We start from the raw sequence: 25,020 nt of genomic DNA on the forward strand, positions 1-25,020 counted from the left end.
AGCAACACGTCTGATCACAACCAGATCTGACTGTCAACACCTCTCCTCGCTGTCTGTTACTCACACATATGGCCAGACAATCTGTCAGCGCAAACATGAGCGTGTGTTTCTGCATGCTCCGGACTACTGTCTACTGCCAGTCTATAAACGCCGCCAAACACTCCACGACAGAGCGGGAGAGGGAGAGAGAGAGAACCATTGAATGATACAGAGAACAAGCAATACTTACAAACGAACAAACGAAAGAACAAACGATACATAGAACAATAAAGTTAAAGACCGATAGATAGAACCATGAAATAATATATAAAACGATAGAATTACACACAGTACGAGAATAAGATAGAATGATATAGATAGATAGATAGATAGATAGATAGATAGATAGATAGATAGATAGATAGATAGATAGATAGATAGATAGATAGATAGATAGATAGATAGATAATTAGAAAATCAAACGATGGATGGATGGATGGATGGATGGATGGATGGATGGATGGATGGATGGATGGATGGATGGATGGATGGATGGATGGATGGATGGATGGATGGATGATGAAAAATCAAAGGGTGGATGGATGGATAGATAGAAAATCAATGGATGGATGATGAAAAATCAAAGGATGGATGGATGGATAGATAGAAAATCAATGGATGGATGATGAAAAATCAAAGGATGGATGGATGGATAGAAAATCAATGGATGGATGGATGGATGGATGGATGGATGGATGGATGGATGGATGGATGGATGGATGGATGGATGGATGGATGGATGGATGGATGGATGGATGGATGGATGGATGGATGGATGGATGGATGGATGGATGGATGGAAAATCAATGGATGGATGGAAAATCAATGGATGGATGATGGATGGATGGATGGATGGATGGATGGATGGATGGATGGATGGATGGATGGATGAATGGATGGATGGATGGATGGATGGATGGATGGATGGATGGATGGATGGATGGATGGATGGATGGATGGATGGATGGATGGATGGAAAATCAATGGATGGATGGAAAATGAAAGGATGGATGGATGATGAAAAATCAAAGGATGGATGGATGGATAGATAGAAAATCAATGGATGGATGATGAAAAATCAAAGGATGGATGGATGGATAGAAAATCAATGGATGGATGGATGGATGGATGGATGGATGGATGGATGGATGGATGGATGGATGGATGGATGGATGGATGGATGGATGGATGGATGGATGGATGGATGGATGGATGGATGGATAGAAAATCAATGGATGGGGTGATGGATGGATGGATGGATGGATGGAAAATCAAAGGATGGATGGATGGATGATGCATAGAATGATAGATATAACTATAGGTTAAAGGCAAAACAGAACAATAGATGGGTAGAATGAACAATAGAACAATAAAAGCAAAACAGAACAATACATAGATAGATAGATAGATAGATAGATAGATAGATAGAATAACAGAATGATAGACAGACAGACAGAAAGAAAGAATGAACAATAGAACGACAGAACAATCCATAGATTGATAGAATGATCAAACGATAGAACATCAGAACGATAAAACCTTAGAATGATAGAAAAATCGCTACATTTTACTTAGCTTTAACTCATCAAAATAAGTTAAGTCGTTTTCAACTGTTTTGTTATACAAGATTCAACTGTCAGTTTAATGCTGTCAGTTTAGTGTAATTCAAGTTTAAATGACATCTAAGTTGATTGTACTTAATGTAAGGCAACAACTTTTTTTACAGCGAAATGAGTGAATGAACAAACAAATGATTGATCGACAGACGATAGAATGATCTGTCAATGTTCATATTGCTCATGCCGCTAAAAATGATTGTGAAAGTGATTCCAACAATATCGCTGCAATTATTGATAACATGTTGCATTACTCTGCTATTCTTTTTTAAAACTATACTTTTATTGTTATTGTTACAGTGATAGTCCTTGGTGTGAACGAGCCTTAGTTAAAAACACACAAACGTGATGTCACCACCAGATCCTACAATCCCTTGCAGCCGGATCGTTTTTCCAGGAAACGTGTGGAAATGAGCGGTCAGGGGTTTCACTGCCCTTGCCTTCTTTCTCTGCCGCGACCTCTAAAATATGGACGTCCGAGATCATATCGCGAAAGCAATACCTGCGCCAGCAGCCTGAACACACAGATTGATTCCCGCCGCCAGACGTCCCGCGCGCTTCCTGCACACTTCCCCGTCAGCACTGCGCGCACACACACATCTGATCTCTATCTTTACCAGCTTTCCTTGGGCACGTGCCATGTGGCATCCACGTGTGATTAACGGCCCGTCCGGGTCGCTAAGCGAGTGTGTTAGCATGCTAGCCAGTAGCGCTAACTCTGAGATGCGTTCGGTAGTTGATCAAATTCACGAACAAAGAGCGTGTTCAGCTTAAAGATGTCAAAATGAACTTTGAGGATGTTGCAACCAGGTTTATGTGATAAATAAATAGCAAAATGACTTCATTTTATTTGTATGTACACTTCACTAACACTAATGCTGCTCTTGTGGGATCATTGATGGGAATTACCCATCAGTCAACACTCAATACACACCGAGAACACACAGGCTGCATCCAAATTCACAGACATCTTATGTTGTATGCAGGGGAAGAATGAGCTCAGCCCAAATCAGCTTGCTTTGAAAATTGTGTGCCATAAGTGCTGTGTTGGTGTACTATCTGGTGGATTTTGGAAGCATGCATCCATTTGGACTAATGTCAACCATTATGCATGCATTTAGATCAATTTGACCTGTCATGCATGCATGCATTTGGATTAATTTTACCCATCATGCATTTGGATTCATTTTACCCATCATGCATTTGGATTAATTTTACCCATCATCAAGGCCGGACTTACCATTGGGCTTGACTGGGCTGCAGCCCATGGGCCCTGCCCAGTAGGGGGCCCCCTCCCTTACCAGTTTTCATTTGTTTGTTTTGTTCGGTTAACTTGTATGCCAGATATCCAGAAATGATTAGCCGTATTTCCACTGTCTGGCCATGTGCGAGCGAGGGCTATAATCAGCCCAAAGTAGTGACTTGAGCACTTGAAAACAAAATCCAATACACTTTAGTGCGCACGCACGCGCCACACGCGTCTTTCCGCGCTCACAGTAGTTTGAAAGACGGAGGGGAGCACGGGATAAAATACCCGGGCCTTAATATCCTCCGACTGAGAGCTTCGAGGCCATAATCAAACGGTACAACCTGATATTTATCTTTATTTCACAAAGAATAACATGCGTGTTGATCCATCTGCTCCATTGCGATCGGCTACTTAACAGCTTCTATATGCTTTTAGTCCAAAAGAGCGCACATTTAGAAACATCTGGATAAATTATCATATGTCTCATTGCTTTACTGAGAATGATACTTTCTATAATATAATTTTTTTTACTAAATTATGTGCTCTGGAGAGTTTTGAGCGCTCTCTCCATTGCCATCACAAACAGGAATAGATATAGCCATGCACTCACGGTGGTTGAGCGCGGTAAAGTTAGTTTTAGGTTCGATATTCGCCGGACATTTATTTTCCTTTGCCACTGTTCTATATAGGGTCGGCAGTCTTACGAAGATATATCAATAGCAGAATTACAGTAACCATTGTATATCGACATTAAATATTCATTCAAAAGTACCTACGTGCGCTATAGCTGCATATGCTTTGACGCGTTTCCACAGCGCATGATGCCCAAGGGAACATCTGCCAATTACACCAACTGCGTTAAACGCAGCCTATAATTTGTATTATTTAAAATTACTTTTAACATTTAAAAACAGACATTTTCAAATTCCAAAGCTTGAAGAAGGTTGAATGCCTGTGTCTGTGGGTGGAACTGTGGGAGGGGTAGTAATGTGGACTGGTGTGCATAGCTACACCATGGTAACACTCTTGTCCCAAAAAGTATTGCTATACAACGATATTCAATATGTTGTCCCACGGTTGAGTAATTTTTCCCTGTTGCACCTACACAAAATAGGTTCCCTCACCTGCCAAATCCCACTTTAACCACTGATTATGATGACTACTTAATATTAGCCTACCACTAAACTTTGACTATAGGCATGTTTCATATTAATTGTTCTAAGAACCTCAAAGCATATTTATTTTGTAGCGCAAGTAGGGCCCAAACATAAACTCAAGCCCAGGGGCCCCCAGCACCCGAAGTCCTGCCCTGCCCATCATGCATTTGGATTAATTTGACCTATCATGCATTTGGATTAATTTTACCCATCATGCATTTGGATTACCGGTAATTTGACCTATCATGCATTTGGATTAATTTTACCCATCATGCCTTTGGATTAATTTGGCCTATCAAGCATTTGGATTAATATTACCCATCATGCATTTGGATTAATATTACCCATCATGCATTTGGATTAATTTTTACCCGTCATGCATTTGGATTAATTTTACCCATCATGCATTTGGATTCATTTGACCTATCATGCATTTGGATTAATTTTACCCATCATGCATTTGGATTAATTTGGCCTATCATGCATTTGGATTAATTTTACCCATCATGCATTTGGATTAATTTTACCCATCATGCATTTGGATTAATTTGACCTATCATGCATTTGGATTAATCTTACCCATCATGCATTTGGATTAATTTGACCTATCATGCATTTGGATTAATTTGACCGATCATGCATGCTTGCATTTGGATTAATTTTTACCCATCATGCATTTGGATTAATTTTACCCATCATGCATTTGGATTAATTTTACCCATCATGCATTTTGATTAATTTGACCTATCATGCATGCATACATTTTGATTAATTTTACCCATCATGCATGCATGCATTTAGTCTAATATTACCCACCCACCAAGCATTGGATTAAGATTAACCATCAGGCAAGCATGCAATTAGAATAATATTACCCATGCAACAAGCATGCATTTGGACTATTACCCATCATGTGTGCATGCAATTTAGACTAATATTAACCACCAGGCATGCATGCATTAGGACAAAAATAGCCATCAAGCATTCGCACTAAAATTAAGAATCTTGAATGCATGCATGGACTAATATTGTGTTGTTGTTGTTTTTCTAATTCTTACTCATAACCCCTTGTGCTTAAAATAAGTTTTAACAGATCTTGTCAACTGATTTAGTTGTAAAAAATCTAAATAAACAACTTTACACTTGGTATAGCCTATGCCTTATTTCAAATAGAAACAGGTTATTCATAAAAAAAATGGAACTGATAACATCAGTTTTTTTGGTTTAAAATTATGAAGACAAAATGTAATATATAATAACACTGATGATTTGTTCACATAAAGACTAGGAACGTGTTTCAAAGTAACAGAGCCAACATTGATCATTTAAAGTCCGAGATCCAGCCTGGTTTCTAGTGCGTGTGCTTGAATGTTGTCAAAAGTATTCCATCACAACTGAAGTGCACACTTTTCACTGTGTAGCAGGAGTGTGTGATTTGGGATGCAGCCATGTTTGGATTGCCGTGACCTTCGTTCCTCACAGTGAGCCTCGCATTGTTTCCTTGGACACGAGCGTTTGATTTAGAGCGGAACAACCTTCCAGATCTCGGAAGACAGTGATGGGACCACACGTCTGAGACGAGAACAGCCTGTACACTTCCCTCTCGAAAAACTGACACTTACTGTCACAAAACTGTGTATAGGCGAGCGGCGTGCGCTGCGATGACAGTTCTCTTCCCCGCTACACCCACGCCATTCCCTCCGCATCACTCCAAACGCTCTCTCTTTCTCTCTCCTCAGACAAATGAAAGCAGAGTAGATTTAGCGGCGTACAGCGGCTCAGGGGGTTTAAGCTCCTGCGACTAGTATCATGTACCTTTCTTTTGCATCCCGTTTTACTCGCCAAATTCTGAAGGGCTGTTGCATCATCAACAACGCCTCACAGGAGTGTGTGTGAAGAGTACAGCGGCGGTTTACTCAAAGCCCAAACGATACAACATGACAAAGTGCCATCTGTGGTTGTGTTCACAGAGACATCACTGACAACTGCTGAGGGAACGACAACACCAGCACACTGGAAACATCACAAACACTGTACTTACCCACCTCTTCAAATAGGCGTTTAATACGAGGAGATGGGAAAACACCATTGAAAGAAAACTTTTTAGAAAGGTGCGTCTCGTGAAAATATGTCCAGGTCGCATCTAACCACAAAAAAAAAAGTAATAAAAAATAAATAAATAAATAAAATAATAATAATAAATACAAATAAAATACAAAAAAAATAAAATAAAAATAAATAAAATAAACATTAAAGGATCTAAAATAGCCTTAATTTTCTTAATGCTAAATATATTATTCACCACAAAAATAAAATAAAATAAAATAATCCTTAAAGGACCTGAAAGCAGCTTTAATTTTCTTAATGCTAAATATATTATTCACCACAAAAATTTAAATAAAATAAAATAAAATAATCCTTAAAGGACCTAAAATAGCCTTAATTTTCTTAACGATAAATATATTATTCACCACAAAAATAAAATAAAATAATCCTTAAAGGACCTAAAATAGCCTTCATTTTCTTAACACAAAATATATTATTCACCACAAAAATAAAATAAAATAAAATAAAATAATCCTTAAAGGACCTAAAATAGCCTTAATTTGCTTAACGCTAAATATATATTATTCACCACAAAAATTAAAATAAAATAAAATAAAATAATCCTTAAAGGACCTAAAATAGCCTTAATTTGCTTAACGCTAAATATATATTATTCACCACAAAAATTAAATAAAATAAAATAAACCTTAAAGGACCTGAAAGCAGCTTTAATTTTCTTAATGCTAAATATATTATTCACCACAAAAATTTAAATAAAATAAAATAAAATAATCCTTAAAGGACCTAAAATAGCCTTAATTTTCTTAACGATAAATATATTATTCACCACAAAAATAAAATAAAATAATCCTTAAAGGACCTAAAATAGCCTTCATTTTCTTAACACAAAATATATTATTCACCACAAAAATAAAATAAAATAAAATAAAATAAACCTTAAAGGACCTGAAACAGCTTTAATTTTCTTAATGCTAAATATATGATTCACCACAAAAATAAAAATAAAATAATCTTAAAGGACCTAAAATAGCCTTCATTTTCTTAATGCTAAATACATCATTTTAATTGTGTTGTGAATTACAATAAGCACCTTAAATATCAACCTTAAATAAATAATGAATTATAAAGAATTAAATTATAAACCAAAAGTTCAAATTTAGCCACAAGAAGAAAACAAATTTTTTTGTTTTTACTTTTTGGGAAAACCCGTGCTATAAATTTGTATAACAAAAATAAAAACAGTTCAAATATAATGAGCTCCAGGCAAGGCTTCCAGAATGAAACAGAAATAAACCGGGTGAGCACAGATCCCAGATCAGCTCCATCTCACTAATTAAGGGAGCTTGATTAATATTCATTAGCTGCATTTAAAGGGTTGAACTCCACTTACAGCCTGAGAAACTGAGCGTGGCTTCAGACGCTTTAGTAAAGTGAAAACACACCTGTCCTCACCAAGGGCGAGTTACACACTGACATTTAATGCTCAGGTTTGTTTTACACGCTTGTTCAAATCTACAAGCGTGACTCGACGCAACAAGCACCACTAATCAAAGACATGAGCATCAAGCACAAGTGTGAATCAGAAAGTCATTCTGTGACTCAGAAAGCAAAGCCTGTAATGAATCTTCTGTTGCGCAAACAAACAAACAGCGGGATGAATAAACATGTTGTTCAGAAGGAGAGACACTACTGAAGAGTTCAACTAATGACCACACACACACACACACACACACACACACACACACACACACACACACACACACACACACACACACACACACACACACACACACACACACACACACACACACACACACACACACACAGAGTATTTGCTTTCCTAAACAATACCATCATCCGTTCTCTCTCCATTCTAAGTACTTTACTGGTGACAGTAGGAAATACACACAAAGCAGAATAGAATAGAATAGAATAGAATAGAATAGAATAGAATAGAATAGAATAGAATAGAATAGAATAGAGATTTAGAACACAGCTGTCCAGGAACTCTCTGACACACTTGAGCTGACGGTCTCTAGTACACACACTGACTGCAGAAGTGAATACTCACAGACGCTCACGATCCTGAGCGATCAGCACGCGCTCCTCCACAACACAACACACACACACACACGGCTCCAGCGATACACTAGCTACAGATGAGGAACACCAGCAGAGAGAGTGATGGAGCGAGAGAGAGAGACGAGAGAGAGAGTGGGAGGAGAATACCGTCACACACACACACACACGCGCTCTCATCTGATCATCACACACTACTACATTACACATGATTCACACAAGGCTTAAGCGGGGGCTACAATAATATAGCCAAAATATTACATTTGATTATTTTTATTATAAGCCAAATATGTTATAAATATTTCGGTTTTTATTTAATTTTATAAATAAGAATATCCTGAAATAGCTATAAATCTGATTCCTGGAGAAAAGAAATCACATAAAAATGACATTGGGGAGTGTCGCAACACTGGGTCAGTTGTAACACACGGTCAGTGTGTCAAGTCATAAAAGAGCTGTGGTGATGTCATCAATATCATTAGGGCTGTCAATCTTCCTCTATAATACTATTCGAATTCCATTCCTTATTTTATTTAATATTCGAATAATATTCGAATATTAAATGCTCAAATTCATCCTATTATTAATATTTGCGACATTACACAGGCTTATGGATCGTCAATGCCACTATAGCATTTGGTTGTTGTTACACGTTCTGTCCACAAGAGGGACAGCTAACATTACAATAAACATTTAGAAACGGGTGATCGCGTTTTTTTATTAACAATAAAACAGCGGAACAAAATGAATGACTTTAATTTGGCAACTTGAATGGACATTTTTCCACTGATCAGTTGTCTGATGTTGTGTCAGAGTTTCACAACTCTGTCAGTGATTGTTGCGCGGCTAGGACAGCAGACAGCTGGTAGGCCCGTGATGAAGAGAAGAAAATAACCCATTCTTGCCTGTTTTAGCAGCGGTTCCTTGGACAGATCGCCTATAGCTTGTCATGGTGTAGCGTTGTCAGATGTGCCCTAAGGGTGCGTTCACACCGGACGGGAATAGCGCGTCAGGCGCGAAAGGACACAAAAGTGGTCAAGTGTATAACTAGACGCGGCAGGCGCGAATTTGACGCGCTATTCGCGTCCGGTGTGAACGCACAGTAAGGTTGCAAGTTGAGGAGTGATATTTCATTCAGACTTTATTTGTGATTTAATTTTCCCATTTATGATTTTAAATCCAAATACCTTCCACACATCGCTTCTCAAATTGTCAGAGTGGTGATCTCCGTTTCCATGGAGACATTGCTCGCCGCCATTATTGACAGTATTGTAATGAAGATGCAGCTTGGATATCGCGCACAATTGTGTTACGATTCAATTTTTTAATTGTTTATCAGACGAAACAAAAGCATTTCATTTTCACATGCCTGAAGTTGGCGAGAAAGGCAAGATATCATATAATAAAATAAAAAAATAATAATAAAAAAAGCAATATTCGAATAGTAACTTCAGCATTCGAATAGTATTGATTTTTTTAATATTCGAATTATATTCGAATTTCGGAATTCGTTCCAACAGCCCTAAATATCATATACGCTCGCATCAGCTTTTTGAGCTCACATGAGAAGTGGCATTATGACTGTGAGAAACACTGAAGATGTTATGACCAAAAAAATTTATTTTCAGGAAAGAAAGTAAAAAATAAATAAATAAATAAATAAATAACCATTTTGCCAATAGCAATCATTGTAGTTATTTGAATTACATAATCTAAAGTAGTTTAATTTGATGCTTTGCATTCATGCCAACTTCAAACCCACACGCTAACAGTTAGCTGTGTTATGGCTGTTTGAGACGGGGATAGAAAGATGCATTCACCAATCCAATCACAGCGTTTCTGTTGCGCATCGAGGGATTTGGTAAAAATGTGTTTCCATTGTAGTTTATGCGCATGTTTTCTTATCGGATAAAAACGTTATCCGGCTCAATTGAGCACATGTGTTTTTGGTGCACATCTTGGCGTTTACATCCAGTGTTTTTTATTTATTTATCTTATATCCCAAAATTCACATTAAAATAGGTGGCTGGTTGGCAACATAGCTAGTGACTGAATCCTTGTGACAAGAATACACACACACAGCAGTTGTTTTTGTGCTAACAAGTCTAAAAAGAAATGCAATACAATGTTATTGTCAGTTTAAATTGTTTTCTATTTGAAAAAAAAAATATTCTTTGTTCTTTAGTGACAGTCTTGTATAAATTGGATGGTGTGTGGATCTTATTTAAGCAAATTACTGTTACATCTATTCCCAGCTAGTGTTACAACTATAGTTTATAGTATATAACTTGAAACAATGGAACTCTTACCTGTGATTGTGTTGAACATCTCCAGTAATATTTGTGTAGTAGACACATGGCTACCTTGTATCCACTTTTGAGAGATCTGGCAGAAACAAAAACTGAGTTTTAAAAAAAATTATAAAAAAAAAAAAAAAAAAAGAGTATTACTTCAATCCTCTGTCTCATATTTAAAAAAAAAAAAAAAAAAAAAAAAAACTCATACCATACATTTTTTATACCAGAAATAGTTAAATATATTGATCTCCAGACAAGATATCTGAACTGAAACCAAAACACAAAGGACATCACACAAATTATCAATGTAACTTGATTAATAGTCAATATCTGTATTTAAACTATTCCTACAGACTGACAAACTGAGAGGATCTTGTCAAGTCAAGTTTACTTTGTCAAGATGGCAGAGCTTTGCAGTTCATCTCGAACACACAACAAAACTCCATTTAGAACTTAAAGGTTCTAGGCCTAGGCCTACATGAAGAATTTAATAATCGCCTTTTTTATTTTAAATCTGAGAACAGCTTGTAACAAAACTTAAAAACCGAGACCTTCCCCGACTTCCTAGGTTGTCTATGAAAGCCGGTTTTTATGGGTCGGTTTTGCCGGGAAAATCAAAACATTCTGTCAGAGCCTCTTCCGTTCAACGACACATGAAATTAAATCTCACAAAGTTCAGGATAATGCTAAAGAGCTATTCTGTACAGTGATGCAATGTGTCATGCAAAGAAAGGATTAATTCAAACTATACTCTCACATAGGAGGATCTAGCCTAGGCCTATATTGTCTTTGAAATATAGGCCTATAGGCCTACTTTATAATCAAAATAGTAAATTGAATTACCTCATCTGTCGACATGATGCCGGTGAATCGCAGAGCTGGTTCAAACATATCCACATGAAGCTTTCTGAACTGCTGTTTCCTTATACCGCTGTCATTTTTGTTGTGTGTTTATTTTAGCATCGGGAAAGCACGCAACATTTATTCATCTAGACGTCGCTCACAGCAGCGTGGACGGCGTCGGGATGTTCATTATCCCTGAAAAATTATTTCCAACTTCTGTTTAAGAGAAGGACGAAAATAATCTTCGCTGTGTTTAGTAATGTTAAATCAGGCCTTGAAACACTGGTTCTGGACTGCTGCACGAGCTGTTACTGCTGGCTGCAGTTCCCGTAACGGCCACCGGGCATTTCCAATTTCCCATAGCGCTCAGTTCATTAAACAGTAAATGGTGAATGAAGTATTTTTTTATATGAAAAATACTTTTTTAAAGGCAAATGTGTTTATATCTTGATGCAACTTCAAAAATCAAGCTTTTAATGTTTGTTTATATTGTTGTTTGTAATATGCTTTAAGACAATCCCTGTGCATATTCATGTCAACATCATTGCTGAGTATGTTCTCCTTAAAACTCTAAGAAGACAGTCTCAGAAACACGGTTTGAAATCGCTGGTGTTTCTGACATCACAAAACTACCTTGTTGAAACCAATCAGATCAACATGTGATCGTCAACGAGTGGATCTCTGAGCTGGTGTGAGTGGGTGGAGGCGGGGCTCATTTGCATATTCATAGAACTGCGCATACTAAATGAGGCATGAATGTAGAGTTACATTCAAGCTATTTTAAGGCATGAAGACATTTTTTTCAAGGATACGACACTAACACAAGTCAGTGTGTTGATCAAAGGGGATAAAATTATGGGGACTTTAGCTTAACACTCTTTGCATGCGTATTTAACTATCATGCGAACTCAAGTAGGCTACACATTTAGGCTACAGTGTAATGTTAAAATGTTTCACTCATTTACTTCAGGACTCAAATAGAATCATTTACTTGCGGTTTGTGAATTAGCTGCAGTCAGATCCAATAGGCTACAGCTGACTTTTCTTTGCGAATGGTCTATTACACTGTGCCTCGGTTACAAAACAAAATGCTCCGAACAAACATATAATCCTCTGACATAAAAAAAAAACATCCACTTGTTTCCGACGCTGGGATCCTTCTGAAGTCTGTACAGAGACGCAAACGAGCTGTTTCAACGGGACAAAGCAAAAGTTCCTTCACTCTTTCATTTGTCCTGTTGTCGACAGACTCAACCGCGTGGAGTGTGTCGGAAACTGAACACACATCTGTATACAGTCTCAGTGTAGACAGCAAACGTGATTATAATGGATTTTTTTGCTTTTGACCTGACTCTCACATCATCCAGTCTAGGCAAATGTCAGCCGTTAAGCGTCTGAACGCCAGTGGGCGGGGCCTATGATGTGGTGATGTCTATTGGTTAATGTCTTGCTCTGGAGGCAGTCATATGCAAATGTGTTTGCCCATGTGACATCAGCACAGATCCCGCAATATCAGAAGAACTGGGTGTTTTTAGAGCTTGCTTAAATAAATGCTTTATTTATAATGAGGATAAGATAGTTTTAAGATATGAGACTTGCAGGATGTTTTATTTGTCAAAAGATCAAGGCAAGTTTTGATTTCTGATATTCATGTCATGACCCCTTTAACATGTATTCACACAGAAAATTGTTATTGTAAATTGTAATATTATTTCACAATATCACAGTTTTTACTGTATTTTGAATCAAATAAATGCACAAGACTTCTTTCAAAAATATTTTTGAAATCTTCCGACCCCAAATCTTTGAACAGTAGTGTGTACATTTTTCTATCATCTACATTTTTAAAGTTATACATACACTATCTTTATATGGTCTGGTAACAAAATATAAACACTTCACATGTCGAAGGCTGAACATACAATGTTTCAGAAGTAGTGTACTGTATAGTACTGATATGTATCTTAACAGCCTCCTGGGATAGTCCTTCGCACTGCGCAGATTGAAGACCAAACACCTGCACACACACACACACACACACATACAACACACACACAATCTCCTCCCCAGTGTAACTCATTAGCAGTCTGGCACAGTGAAATCACAGCAGCCGAATAAACGGAGGGGAAGTTGTGAACGGCTGAGACGTTCAGTGTTTACATGTGAAATCCCTCAGGAGCAACACAACTATCTGTCATCCCGAGAGCTTTCCTGTAGGAAAACACACACCGATCTAATCCGCCTGATCAGGAGAGACTATAGTTTATAGAGGTTCTCAATGAGGGGCTGGAAAAAGTATTGAGATGAATACCTTTTTTATTAATAAATTAAAATGATCTGCCTCTAAATTAAGTTAAAAAAAATTACGGTCCACTTCACTATTGAGCAATTTTGCAACTACACGTCAACTAACTCTCATTAGAGTATTAGTGTGCTGTCTGCTTAATATCTGATAACACTTTAACACTCAACAGACTATAACTACCAACTATAAGTAACTTCTCAACTACATGCTATCTTATAAATAGTCCAATGCAGTGGAAGTTGCAAAGTTTCTTACAGTTTGAATAGTCTAAAGTGGACAATTAAATTAAGGAGTTACCCATATTTATTCATTTTCCATAAAAACCATTGCTAGGCCGAGTTTTGAAGGGAACTTCTGTTTTTTGCTGAAATTATTTCTCCAGCTGTCAGATAAAACCATCATTTGAGCACTAAAAACACTTTCATATTTCCCTTTGACATGAAACGTTTGGAGGAGTTTTAAGAAGCACAAAGCCACACTGACAATGTCTCAAACTTTCTAGACAAACTCACCTTCAACTGAAAGCAGGAGCAGACACACAGGTTTCTGCGTTTGCTGTTTTATCTGCTGATACTCGACAGAACAGCGAGATCTGAGCTTTACCTTGTTTCACCGCGGTAACTAAGCCAGAGGAAGAGTTTGTTCTGCTGCTTTTGAAGGTGAGGAGGAGCAAACACAGGGTTCCCACAGCGGTCAACTTCCACAACCTTACCACGACCGTATATAGATTGCATGGGAGTACTGGATAAAAGTTTTTAAAAATGCATTTACAAAAGAACAATGGGTCTCATTCACTAAGCATGTGCACTATACATTTACGAAAAAATATGTATTGAAACCACACATACGTAAAAACCACATACTCTGGATGTTGAACACCATCTGTATAGTTGTGTTAAGATGAAATTGTACACATATATTTCATCCTAAATGTATTTCATCAAATGTGAAAAAGTAAGAAAAGCAGAGTGTTTGAGTTGAGAGATTTCTTCGTATACAGATGTGCATATTAAAATTAGAACGAGGTTATGTTAGTGCAAACACACATGTGAACGGCGTTACAAACTTAGGCGAGAGTTTCTATATTGTGCGTCCAAATATGAAAATGAGATCCAATTTCTAGCCAACAAAATATTTCAGAGGAGAGCACAGCTGAATATAAAAACTAATAAGGCTGTAAGGTTGTGAGGAAAGCCCTTATATGGAGAGTGGGTGTGGTTTATGCAAATTGACAAGTTGAGCGTGATCACTCACTAAGGACAATTCAAATTCATTATAATTGGAGTGAGGTTAAGAAAAATGTATGTGCGTACACTGACACGTTGTGAATTAGACCAATTTTTTCGTGAAAACTTCTGTGTGTTTAAATACACATTAATCCACGCTATTATTGAAACAGCATCTTGAAAAATAAATTCTGCTGATTTGCAAAAAAAAAAAAGCTAAATTAGCTAATTTCATGATGCCAAGTTCAAAAATATTGTTTATAGCTTTCCATCTCATAATTTTTCACAAAATAAGGATGAATATTTTTCAAATGATATGTGTATCATGCACTTATCAAATTAACAAAAGCAGTCAAATGTCAAAGGTCAAAATCATTTTATTTACAATCTGAAAAGAAGTGGAAAAATATGTTCAAATACTCCTTTTAATAAAAATAAAAAAACTTTACATAAATGCAAGTCGCTGTCTAGATGTAAAACACCCACAGATTTAGCAAAAACATCTGGGGCCTCATTTATAAAACTGTGCGTATCCTTACTAAAAGTGTACGTGCGCCCAAAAGGCAAAAATGGCGTGCGCAAAAAAAAATTCAGACTTATAAAACCGTGCGTACGCCAGAACCTGCGCAGGATTCACTTTATAAATCCCACTCAGCGAAAGATTGTGCGCACATGCGTCTCCTCCCCGAAATAACCATATATGGAGCTTACAACGCCTATAGTTTTACTATGCATATCCTCATCTGCATATCATTTGCATATGATTATTAATTCACGTGATAACATGTTTAATATACAAGACATTAGAAAAATATGAAATACGGATGTGCCGTCACATTACATTACATTCCACTGGCCAAATAGTATTTTTAATTGATTTATAGTTGTAATGGAAACAGATAGACCCTGTTGTGCATTATATTTGCACAATATGCTATTATCATGATAAGCAATTATCTCTGTAGATAAAACATTAAAACACAGCATGCCAAAGGAAAAGTGTTCAAAGCATTGCATCTACAACAAATATTTATAGGCTATTTATTGAATATATATGTATTTTAACTTTTCAGTAAATGTCATGTTTAACTCCATTAATGAGAATGGCATCTAAATGTTTATATGTAAAACATAGTTTAAATCATTATTTTATTTAAACTTGTTATTTAGAACACGCACTGTAGCCTATTTATGATTAGGACTCATAATGAAGATTTACAGTTTTACTTCATCTGCCGTTAGATATGCGTCAGTTTCACTAAACGGCCCAACGCGCTCGCTGGCGCGGACATTTAAGTGTGGATATTTGCTTCAAGTGATAGGCTTGGTGAGTGAAATTATATTTGTATTATCTTTCTGTATATGTATAAATTTATTTCGATTTTCTGTCTAAAAGTGACCAAAAAGACATTTAACTCCAGCTCACCATCGGGTGTCGCCAAACTGCTCCGTCTCCAAAACGTTCGTACGCATGGGTCAGAGTTTGCGTGCAGGTGCGCATATTTTCACGTCAAGTTTTTCTTTATAAATCCCACCTTTTGCGCAGGAACTGGCGTACGCATGTTTTCAGCCCCGTTTTGTGCGTACGCAAGCTTTATAAATGAGGCCCCTGGGGCCTCATTTATAAAGCTGTGCGTAGAATCCTTACTAAAAGTGTACGTGCGCCCGAAAGCCAAAAATGGCGTGCGCAAAAAAATATTCAGACTTATAAAACCGTGCGTACGCCAGAACCTGCGCAGAATTCACTTTATAAATCCCAGTCAGCAGAAGATTGTGCGCATGCGTCTCCTCCCCGAAATAACCATATATGGAGCTTACAACGCCTAGTTTTACTATGCATATCCTCATCTGCATATCATTTGCATATGATTATTCATCCACGTGATAACATGTTTAACGGTACAAGACATTAGGAAAATATGAAATACGGATGTGCCATAACATTACGTTAATAAAAATCATTTAGTAGCCTGCCTTGTTTTTGAATAAATAAATCTAATAGTGTAAAAAACATTTCAGATAAAGTTTTTCTCAATCTTTTCCACTGGCCAAATAGTATTTTTAATTGATTTATATTTTTAATAGAAACAGATAGACCCTGTTGTGCATTATATTTGCACAATATGCTATCATGACAAGCAATTATCTCTGTAGTTAAAACATTAAAACACAGCATGCCAAAGGAAAAGTGTTCAAAAGCATTGCAAATATTTATAGGCTATTTATTGAATATTTATATATTTTTAAACTTTTCAGTAAATGTCATGTAGCCTAGTGTTTAACTCCATTAATGAGAGTGGCATATTTAATCTAAATGTTTATATCAGAAGTATTATTTTTTTAAACTGTTATTGAGAACATGCACTGTAGCCTATTTATGATTAGGACTCATAATGAAGATTTACAGTTTTACTTCATCTGCCGTTAGATAGGCTATGCGTCAGTTTCACTAAACGGCCCAACGCGCTCGCTGGCGCGGACATTTAAGGTGTGGATATTTGCTTCAAGTGATAGGCTTGGTGAGTGAAATTATATTTGTATTATTTTTCTGTATATTTATAATTTTATTTCGATTTTCTGTCTAAAAGTGACCAAAAAGACATTTAACTCCGGCTCACCATCGGTGTCGCCAAACTGCTCCGTCTCCAAAACGTTCGTACGCATGGGTCAGAGTTTGCGTGGAGGTGCGCAGTCTGCGCACATTTTCCCGTCAAGTTTGTTTTTATAAATCACAACTTATGCGTCGGAAGTGGCGTACGCCTCTTTCATGTCCTGTTTTGTGCGTACGCAACGGTTATAAATGAGGCCCCTGGTCATGTTTGCATTTTCTTCAGTTTCTGAAATTCTAACCTTGAAATCAGAATTAGGCATAAAATAACGTCATGCATGTAAAAATCAGCTGAGAATTAAACAGACATGTTGTAAACCCGGCTCCGAGGAAGACAAGAATCATGTTTTTCTGTCAGTTTTTAAGAGATAATACAAGACGTCTTCACCTTACACATTGGTTATCAAAAAAGCAAAAACGCTACGAATAATAAATAATATTTTTCTAGAGCAAAACAACACTATTTTTGGAATCAGCACCCTAAAATGAGCAGGAAACAAGTATTGGAATTCATTCAGCAAATCTGACCCAAATTCTCCAACAAAATATTTTAGAGCAGAGCATAACTGTACATGATAACTAATAATGTTGACAATAGACTTTCTGAAACATGAGGAAGCAGTTTCAAAGTTGCTCTCCTAACACTGAGCACCACAAAGACGTAATGACGGAAAGTTTCCCGCGCGAAAGCCCTCTCAGAAACATCTGCTCTGGGTTTAATCAGGACGAGGGTCCACATCAGTGTTTTCCCTCCACACACACTCATCGACTGCGGTGGCGGCGTCTTCCAGCAAATGAAATAACGAGGGGTTTCCATAGTGACTGAATCTGACTCGTGTGAAGGATGAAGCCTGTTCTCCAGGGGTCCCCGGGGAGCCCACAGCTCTACATCTTTCCCTTTCATACTCTCTCTCTCTCTTCTTCTTCTTCTTCCGTTTCTCTCTCTGGAGCAGCGTGTGCTTTAGTGTGTGAGGGGTAAGTCTGCGCGTTCAAAGCGTCAACTCAAATGCGGCATCATTACCGCACCGGAAGCGCGAGCAAAGGCGTCCGTCTCTCTTCTCTGACCTCCGCGCCTCGTTCAATCACTCCACAGTCTCTTTTTTATTTCACCTTTATTTGTCTTTCGTAAAGGCAACGCACCTGTGAAACCCTCGGTGGAATTGAGAAAAGGAAAACACATAAAGGAAGAGCGATCAGACAGTCCGGCCTTGGGGGAAAAAGGAGGGGAAACGGCATTGCTGGAAGGATGATCAGATAGACTGGTCATAACAAAGATCTGACTTGCTTGTTTTGAACTTATCGAGGAAATAAAACTTAATCTCCAGTCAATCTTGAACATTTACTGATACTAAACTGCTAAAATGACTCTCTCATTAACATATGACAGCCCACATTTACATATCAACAGGATATCGTTACACAGGAGATCTCAACAATGTCTAAAACTGTTCTCAGGTATGCAAAGATATAAGTCTGCAAGTCAAAGATCCCAATATTTTTTAAGTCCCCATGGTGAAAATCCAGCTTTTAATGTTGTTTAAATGTCTATGTGGTGTTTTTAATATGCTTTCAGATAAACAATGTGTAAGTTCATAAGTCGACAGCATTGCTGAGTATTTTCTGCTTAAAACTGCAGTGAACCAAAGACAGTCTCAAAAACACGGTTAAAAATCGCTGGCGTTTCTGACGTCACAAATTACCGTGAACCAATCAGATCAACGTGTGATCGCCAACGAGTGGATCTCTGAGCTGAGTGAGTGAGTGGAGACGGGGCTCATTTGCATATTCATAGAACCGCGCATACTAAACGAGGCAATAAGGGTGTTGAGTTTATAGAAGTTGTTTCAACTAGTTGCAAAAGCAGCATTTTAATTTAGTTCAACTAAATTAATTTAGTCGGCCCTAAAATATCTAAAACTGAAATAAACATGATTAAAAACTATAGACATTAATGCAAATTACAAAAATACTAAAACTTTAACTCAAATTAGTTAGCCATTAAGGCCACTCAAACATTTTTTCTTTTTTAATTGATAGTCTGAGACTAAAATAACCTTGAAACAAGCCTTATATCTCATGCAGTGTTGCTTCTCAAGTATAAAAGGTTTTTTTTCAAGGATTTTGAGATGTTTACTAGAAAACAACCCAAAAAGATGAATTAAAAACTCATTAAGAGTTCTAATCACTTGACTGTGGGAATGTTTCTAACAGAGCAGAAACTTTATCTGTCAGAATGACTGAACGCATTGCAGATTATCCAACAGTGTTTTTCAAACTTGGTAAAAAAACAGTAGATGTTTTGGTTTACTGCAACCTCTCCGGTCTCTTCCCCTTCGTTACCGTCCATCTTCCTCTCGCTCTCTGCTGTGTTTCCTGTCACAGATCGCCACAGGTGACCGGATCATTGATCGAGACACACACACACGCACACACGACAGGAAACAGCTGTCAGACCCACTGAGAGACCGAGAAACACTTATACTATAGAAGCAAAGGCTGAGATATATTTAGCACAGGCCATCAAACGGAAGAGTGATGAAGAGACGAGTTTCATCAGAAACACAACCGGCGTAATTGTGAGACGCACGTTACTCTGTCCATTGACCTGAACACTCAGACATCGAGTCATTATGAATAATTTAAGAACGGGAGGCAGAGCATCCAACTCATATTTCATTAGATTCAGCATTCACACACACACACTCGTTCACGAGACGGAAACATGTCGCTGTGATCTTCTGGGAATACAGCGACTGTATGCATTTCTTAAAGAGTTGAAAAGTGACTTCTGTATGCCTAAAGGGTCAAATGAAGCACACACTACAAGACATGAGTTTTAAGTTGGCATTGAAGAGTCTCAATGAGACTCAATGCAGTCAAGAATGATGGTGTAATCGACACACACATATGTGTGGTCCCTTGTGAAAAAGAAGTGTGCTTAATTGTATTGAAAGCGTACTTTTTTTGTGCTTAATATCATAAAAGTATACTTTTTGAAAAGTGCACTTGCAGATAATATAATATAGTTCAAATTAAATACCACTTAAGTGTACTTAAAGGGAATGCACTTTAATGACAATATTTCTTAACACACTTAAGTGCACTTTTTACAAATGCACTTTGTAATAATGTCTAATTAAGCTTAACTTAAAGTAAGTACACTTTAATCACAATATTTCTTAACACACTTTAGTGCACTTTTTACAAATGCACTTTGCAATAATGTCTAATTAAGTTTAACTTTAAAGTAAGTACACTTTCATCACAATATTTCTTAACACACTTAAGTGCACTTTTTACAAATGCACTTTGTAATAATGTCTAATTAAGTGTAACTTAAAGTAAGTACACTTTCATCACAATATTTCTTAACACACTTAAGTGCACTTTTTACAAATGCACTTTGTAATAATGTCTAATTAAGTTTAACTTAAAGTAAGTACACTTTTATCACAATATTTATAAACACACTTAAGTGCACTTTTTACAAATGCACTTTGTTATAATGTCTAATTAAGTTTAACTTAAAGTAAGTACACTTTCATCACAATATTTCTAAACACACTTAAGTGCACTTTTTACAAATGCACTTTGTTATAATGTCTAATTAAGTTTAACTTAAAGTAAGTACACTTTCATCACAATATTTCTAAACACACAAGTGTCAGTTTTCTACATAATATTTGACAATAAAATGTAATTTATGAGAGGAGTTCTTAATGTAATATTAATGTATTGTACTTTACATCTGTGTAGAGAATACTTTTAATATCATTATGTTGATCTAAGTAAATTAAACACATTTAGTTGTGAGCAAAGTTAAACAAATCTAAACAAAATTAAATTGCATTTAAATTCAGTTAAAATACATTTAATTTAAATTAGACTACACTACACTATAAAAATGATTGACTTTTAGTTAGGTGAATGAATCAAGTTTTGTGAACTTACAGAGTCTAACAACACAATGAGTTTGAACAGAAATTAAAAAGCTGAAATAAAACCATGCATGAAATATATTAACTTTATTTAATGCGCATGCGCCAGAAATACTACGTCACGATGACGCACTACTTCACTAGAGTTTGAAAAATGCACTGTTATGTTTCTGTAATCGCGATTCGTGAGGAAAGGAAACTGAAGCTGCGCAATCAGGAAGAGAACGCCACGTTTGATTACAGATGAGACGTTATACTGCAATAATGAGTCAAGTAAGTATATCTTTATGCTTTCTTTATTTTAAAATTTTCACCGTAACATGGCAGTTGTTATTGCGATTAAGAGTGTAACGTTAACACATTACATTATTTTCATCGCAGACAGACGCAATAGACTCGGGAGGTGAATTAATCAGGTTTTCAATAATTTATCTATGATTGCATTCTAATAATTTCTTACATCATAATATGTTCGCGTGTGGGTGTGTTCGACGAATTTGGCTGCTGAACAAAATATATAATTTAATTAAACCGACAAATTTGCTAAATACAGATCCAATATTGTAACACTCGAAGACATTTATATACATTTAATACATATAATCAATGTTATAACCACCATAAATATTTAATATATCACTCTAGAAATAATGCTTGTAATGTAGCATTATTTTTTTATTTTTGCATTTGAAGAGTGAGTTGTTCAGTTACTATTTGTTTTGGAATATGCTATTTTTTTGTGCTTAACTGTAGTTACACGTTCATTTTGCAGGATCAGTTCATTTGTGATTGGAGATACAGTGCAAGCGGTGTGGAATCACAGGCCTTTATTGATGAGGTGATGTTAACGTTACATAATTTGTCATGAATTGTTGCACAGACAGCACACCCTGATCAAGCTGAAACACTGCTATCAAGTCACTTACTATCCCTATAGCTTTTAAATACTTTAAATCTTCTCCATTTGTAAGTAATAAATTCCCACCTGTGCATTTACAGATGCCCCTATAATCATCATATATTTTACAGGTATCAAACCAAAGGAAGAGGGCCGCAGAATTGCTGTGTCAACCGTGGTACCAGTAAATACAGGAACATCCTTCATGAAGATTTGCGCGGTAAGCTGAAACTTACAAGCCAAGATGAGGAAACATTTGCATGGGTCTTGGGTATGGAAGTAAAATAATGGCAAATGTTTTTGAAACAAAAAAGCCTGTTGAATTGCACTACTTGAAAAAAAAATGCATTGCATTAACTATGCTTGCATTTTAATGCATTGTATTTTTAGGGCTTGCATTGGGTTGAAATTTAAGCTGTGAATATTTCCATTAAAAACATTTCAAACCCATTTTCATTATTAAAAATCCAATAATCCATATTCACCTTTAATATTTTACTTCAAAAATATTCAAATGGTTTAAAAATACAACCTATAATATTTAACAGGTGATTTTCGGTCAAAAAAATGTTTCCGCTTCGCAAATTCAGTGGTTCGAATTGGACAGTAAATTCAACTTTAACATCCAGGAACTGCTAGCCTGGAAATCCAGACCCAAATCCGAAAGATTAAGGGTCTGGCATTGAGTAATATAAATCACCCAACTCGAGGGGCGGCACCAAGCATGTATTTGAAAATCTCTCTGCACGCAATTGGATAATACTAGTACGACCAATCACAACTAAGCCCCATACGCCTAGCTACCAGCGGAGCTAACTGGTAGATTAGACTCTTGCCGGCAAAACAGTAAAAACATCCTTCTTACAAAGGAACGTTTCGAGCACCGTCTTCGGTTCCTCTTTTAGATAAAAGTCTAACTCGTTCATTGTAGCGGCCAAAGCTGTTTCAAACAACTGGTGTTCATCCACAGCCATCTTGCAATGTTACTAATGACGAATAATTTGTATCATTATTTTCGTCACCGACATTTTTTCACAGACGAAAACGAGACGATAACTAAATAAAAACCAGTTTTAAATGACGACAACTATGACAAGAATTTATTGACATTTGATTGGGGAATGAATAAACTGCTTCATCAGGGCAGTACTAAATAAAAAGAGAACACAATTTTTTGTTATCCCTCTTATTACTATAATTATTAACATTTTGCAGATACTGCAAGGTGTATAACTTTAAAGCGCAACTGTATATCTATCACTTTCATTCAATTGAGCCAAATATAATAATGGACTGGATCTGTTTTTATAAACAATTGTTTTCCTTCTGTTTTTGTTTTCTTTCTTCAAGGTATTTTTTCTGACTTTCCTGCTTCTCTGGAACATTTCCATTCACATATACTCTGGAGAGCTTCTGGGACATAGACATAAACAGCACTTTCCAACAACTTCAAAACATTTGGTGACAAACGATTTTGGTTTATACATTAGCCAAAATGAACTAACAATGAACAATTTATTTACTGTATTTATTCATCTTTGTTAATATTAGGTGTGCGTGCGTGCGTGCGTGCGTGTGTGTGTGTGTGTGTGTGTATGTGTTTTTTTTTATGGGGACCAAATTCCAAATTACCCCAAAAGTAGTAGTACCAGTAAATTACATGGAAACAAAAACAATTTTATATATCATACAGAATGTTTTCTGAAAATGTAAAAATGCATGTTTTCTGTGATGTTTAGGTACCTTGGTATTTGAGGAAGAAAATGATTGTGCATATAAGCTTCATTGTCCTCCAGACTCTTTCTAAAGGAGTTAAAGTGTTGTAACTGTTTGTGTTTATGTATAGTGTTTCTTTTGATTGTAACTAGGTTATTAAGAGATTTTTTTTTTATTAAAATTTGAAATGTACTAAATTACAACTTTATTATAATTTTTTTTTAATTATAAATGTATTTAATTATATAACGAACGATGTACATGTATATTACATTAAAGTATATTTTAGTTCACATTAATTGCGTGTCAGTATATTGTGTAGTGCACTTAAAGTATATTTTAAAGACATTAGAAGCAGTAATGAAAGTAGATATAAAGTTGTATTAAAGTCCCACTTAAGTTGTTTCAAAAAATCACTCTTAATGGCAACTTATTGCATTTTATTTCAACTTAATATGTGATACATTTGAAATTAATTACGCTTAATGTGCATTGAGTGCGCCCAAAACAATACATTTAATTCACACTTAAGTGTATTTTTAACTGACATTAAAGTATATTTTAGTTCACATTAATTGCGTGTCAGTATATTGTGTAGTGCACTTTAAGTATATTTTAAAGACACTAGAAGCAATTATGAAAGTAGATATAAAGTTGTATTAAAGTCCCACTTAAGTTGTTCCAAAAAATCACTCTTAATGGCAACTTATTGCATTTTATTTCAACTTAATATGTAATAAATTTGAAATTAATTATACTTAATGTGCATTAAGTGCGCCCAAAAGATTGCATTTAATTCACACTTAAGTGTATACTTTTAAAGTATATTATTTGTGTAATAAGTACACTTTATAAAAGTACACTAAAGTGCACTTTTTTTTCACAAGGGTGTATCTAAAGCAAAATGAAACAAAAACTGGGAGTTTTTAACTACGCACCGGTTACAATTTTCATTATTGAATTCATGGCGTCCCAAACCTTT

At 36.2% G+C, this 25,020-nt stretch overlaps 1 protein-coding gene and 1 long non-coding RNA gene across 12 annotated transcripts in view; one reads left to right on the plus strand and one right to left on the minus strand.

Annotated features, from left to right (window-relative positions):
* The window catches only part of rbfox3b (RNA binding fox-1 homolog 3b), a 220,475-nt gene extending 208,743 nt beyond the window's left edge, over window positions 1-11,732 (minus strand). For 3 of the 11 annotated variants that reach the window (XM_079617799.1, XM_079617793.1, XM_079617796.1), the window contains exons 1-2: window positions 10,896-11,069; window positions 10,517-10,592 (exon numbers count right to left, since the gene is read on the minus strand). Coding sequence is in view for 2 of the 11 variants with exons in the window: in XM_079617791.1 (XP_079473917.1) it covers window positions 10,517-10,592; window positions 11,348-11,403 (132 nt within the window). In the remaining 9 variants the exon portion in view is untranslated. Of the gene's footprint in view, window positions 1-10,516; window positions 10,593-10,895; window positions 11,166-11,347 lie in introns of those variants that run through there. The other 8 variants (XM_079617798.1, XM_079617795.1, XM_079617797.1 and 5 more) reach the window with 7 other exon arrangements.
* Window positions 11,733-20,987: 9,255 nt separating this feature from the next.
* Window positions 20,988-23,923, plus strand: LOC307006529. Its single transcript, XR_013799478.1, has 4 exons — window positions 20,988-21,697; window positions 22,197-22,262; window positions 22,454-22,542; window positions 23,673-23,923. It is a non-coding gene; the product is annotated as an uncharacterized lncRNA (long non-coding RNA).
* Window positions 23,924-25,020: the final 1,097 nt, after the last annotated feature.

Source organism: Phoxinus phoxinus (assembly GCF_949152265.1).
Source record: "Phoxinus phoxinus genome assembly, chromosome: 1".
NCBI classification, from domain to species: Eukaryota; Metazoa; Chordata; class Actinopteri; order Cypriniformes; family Leuciscidae; genus Phoxinus; species Phoxinus phoxinus.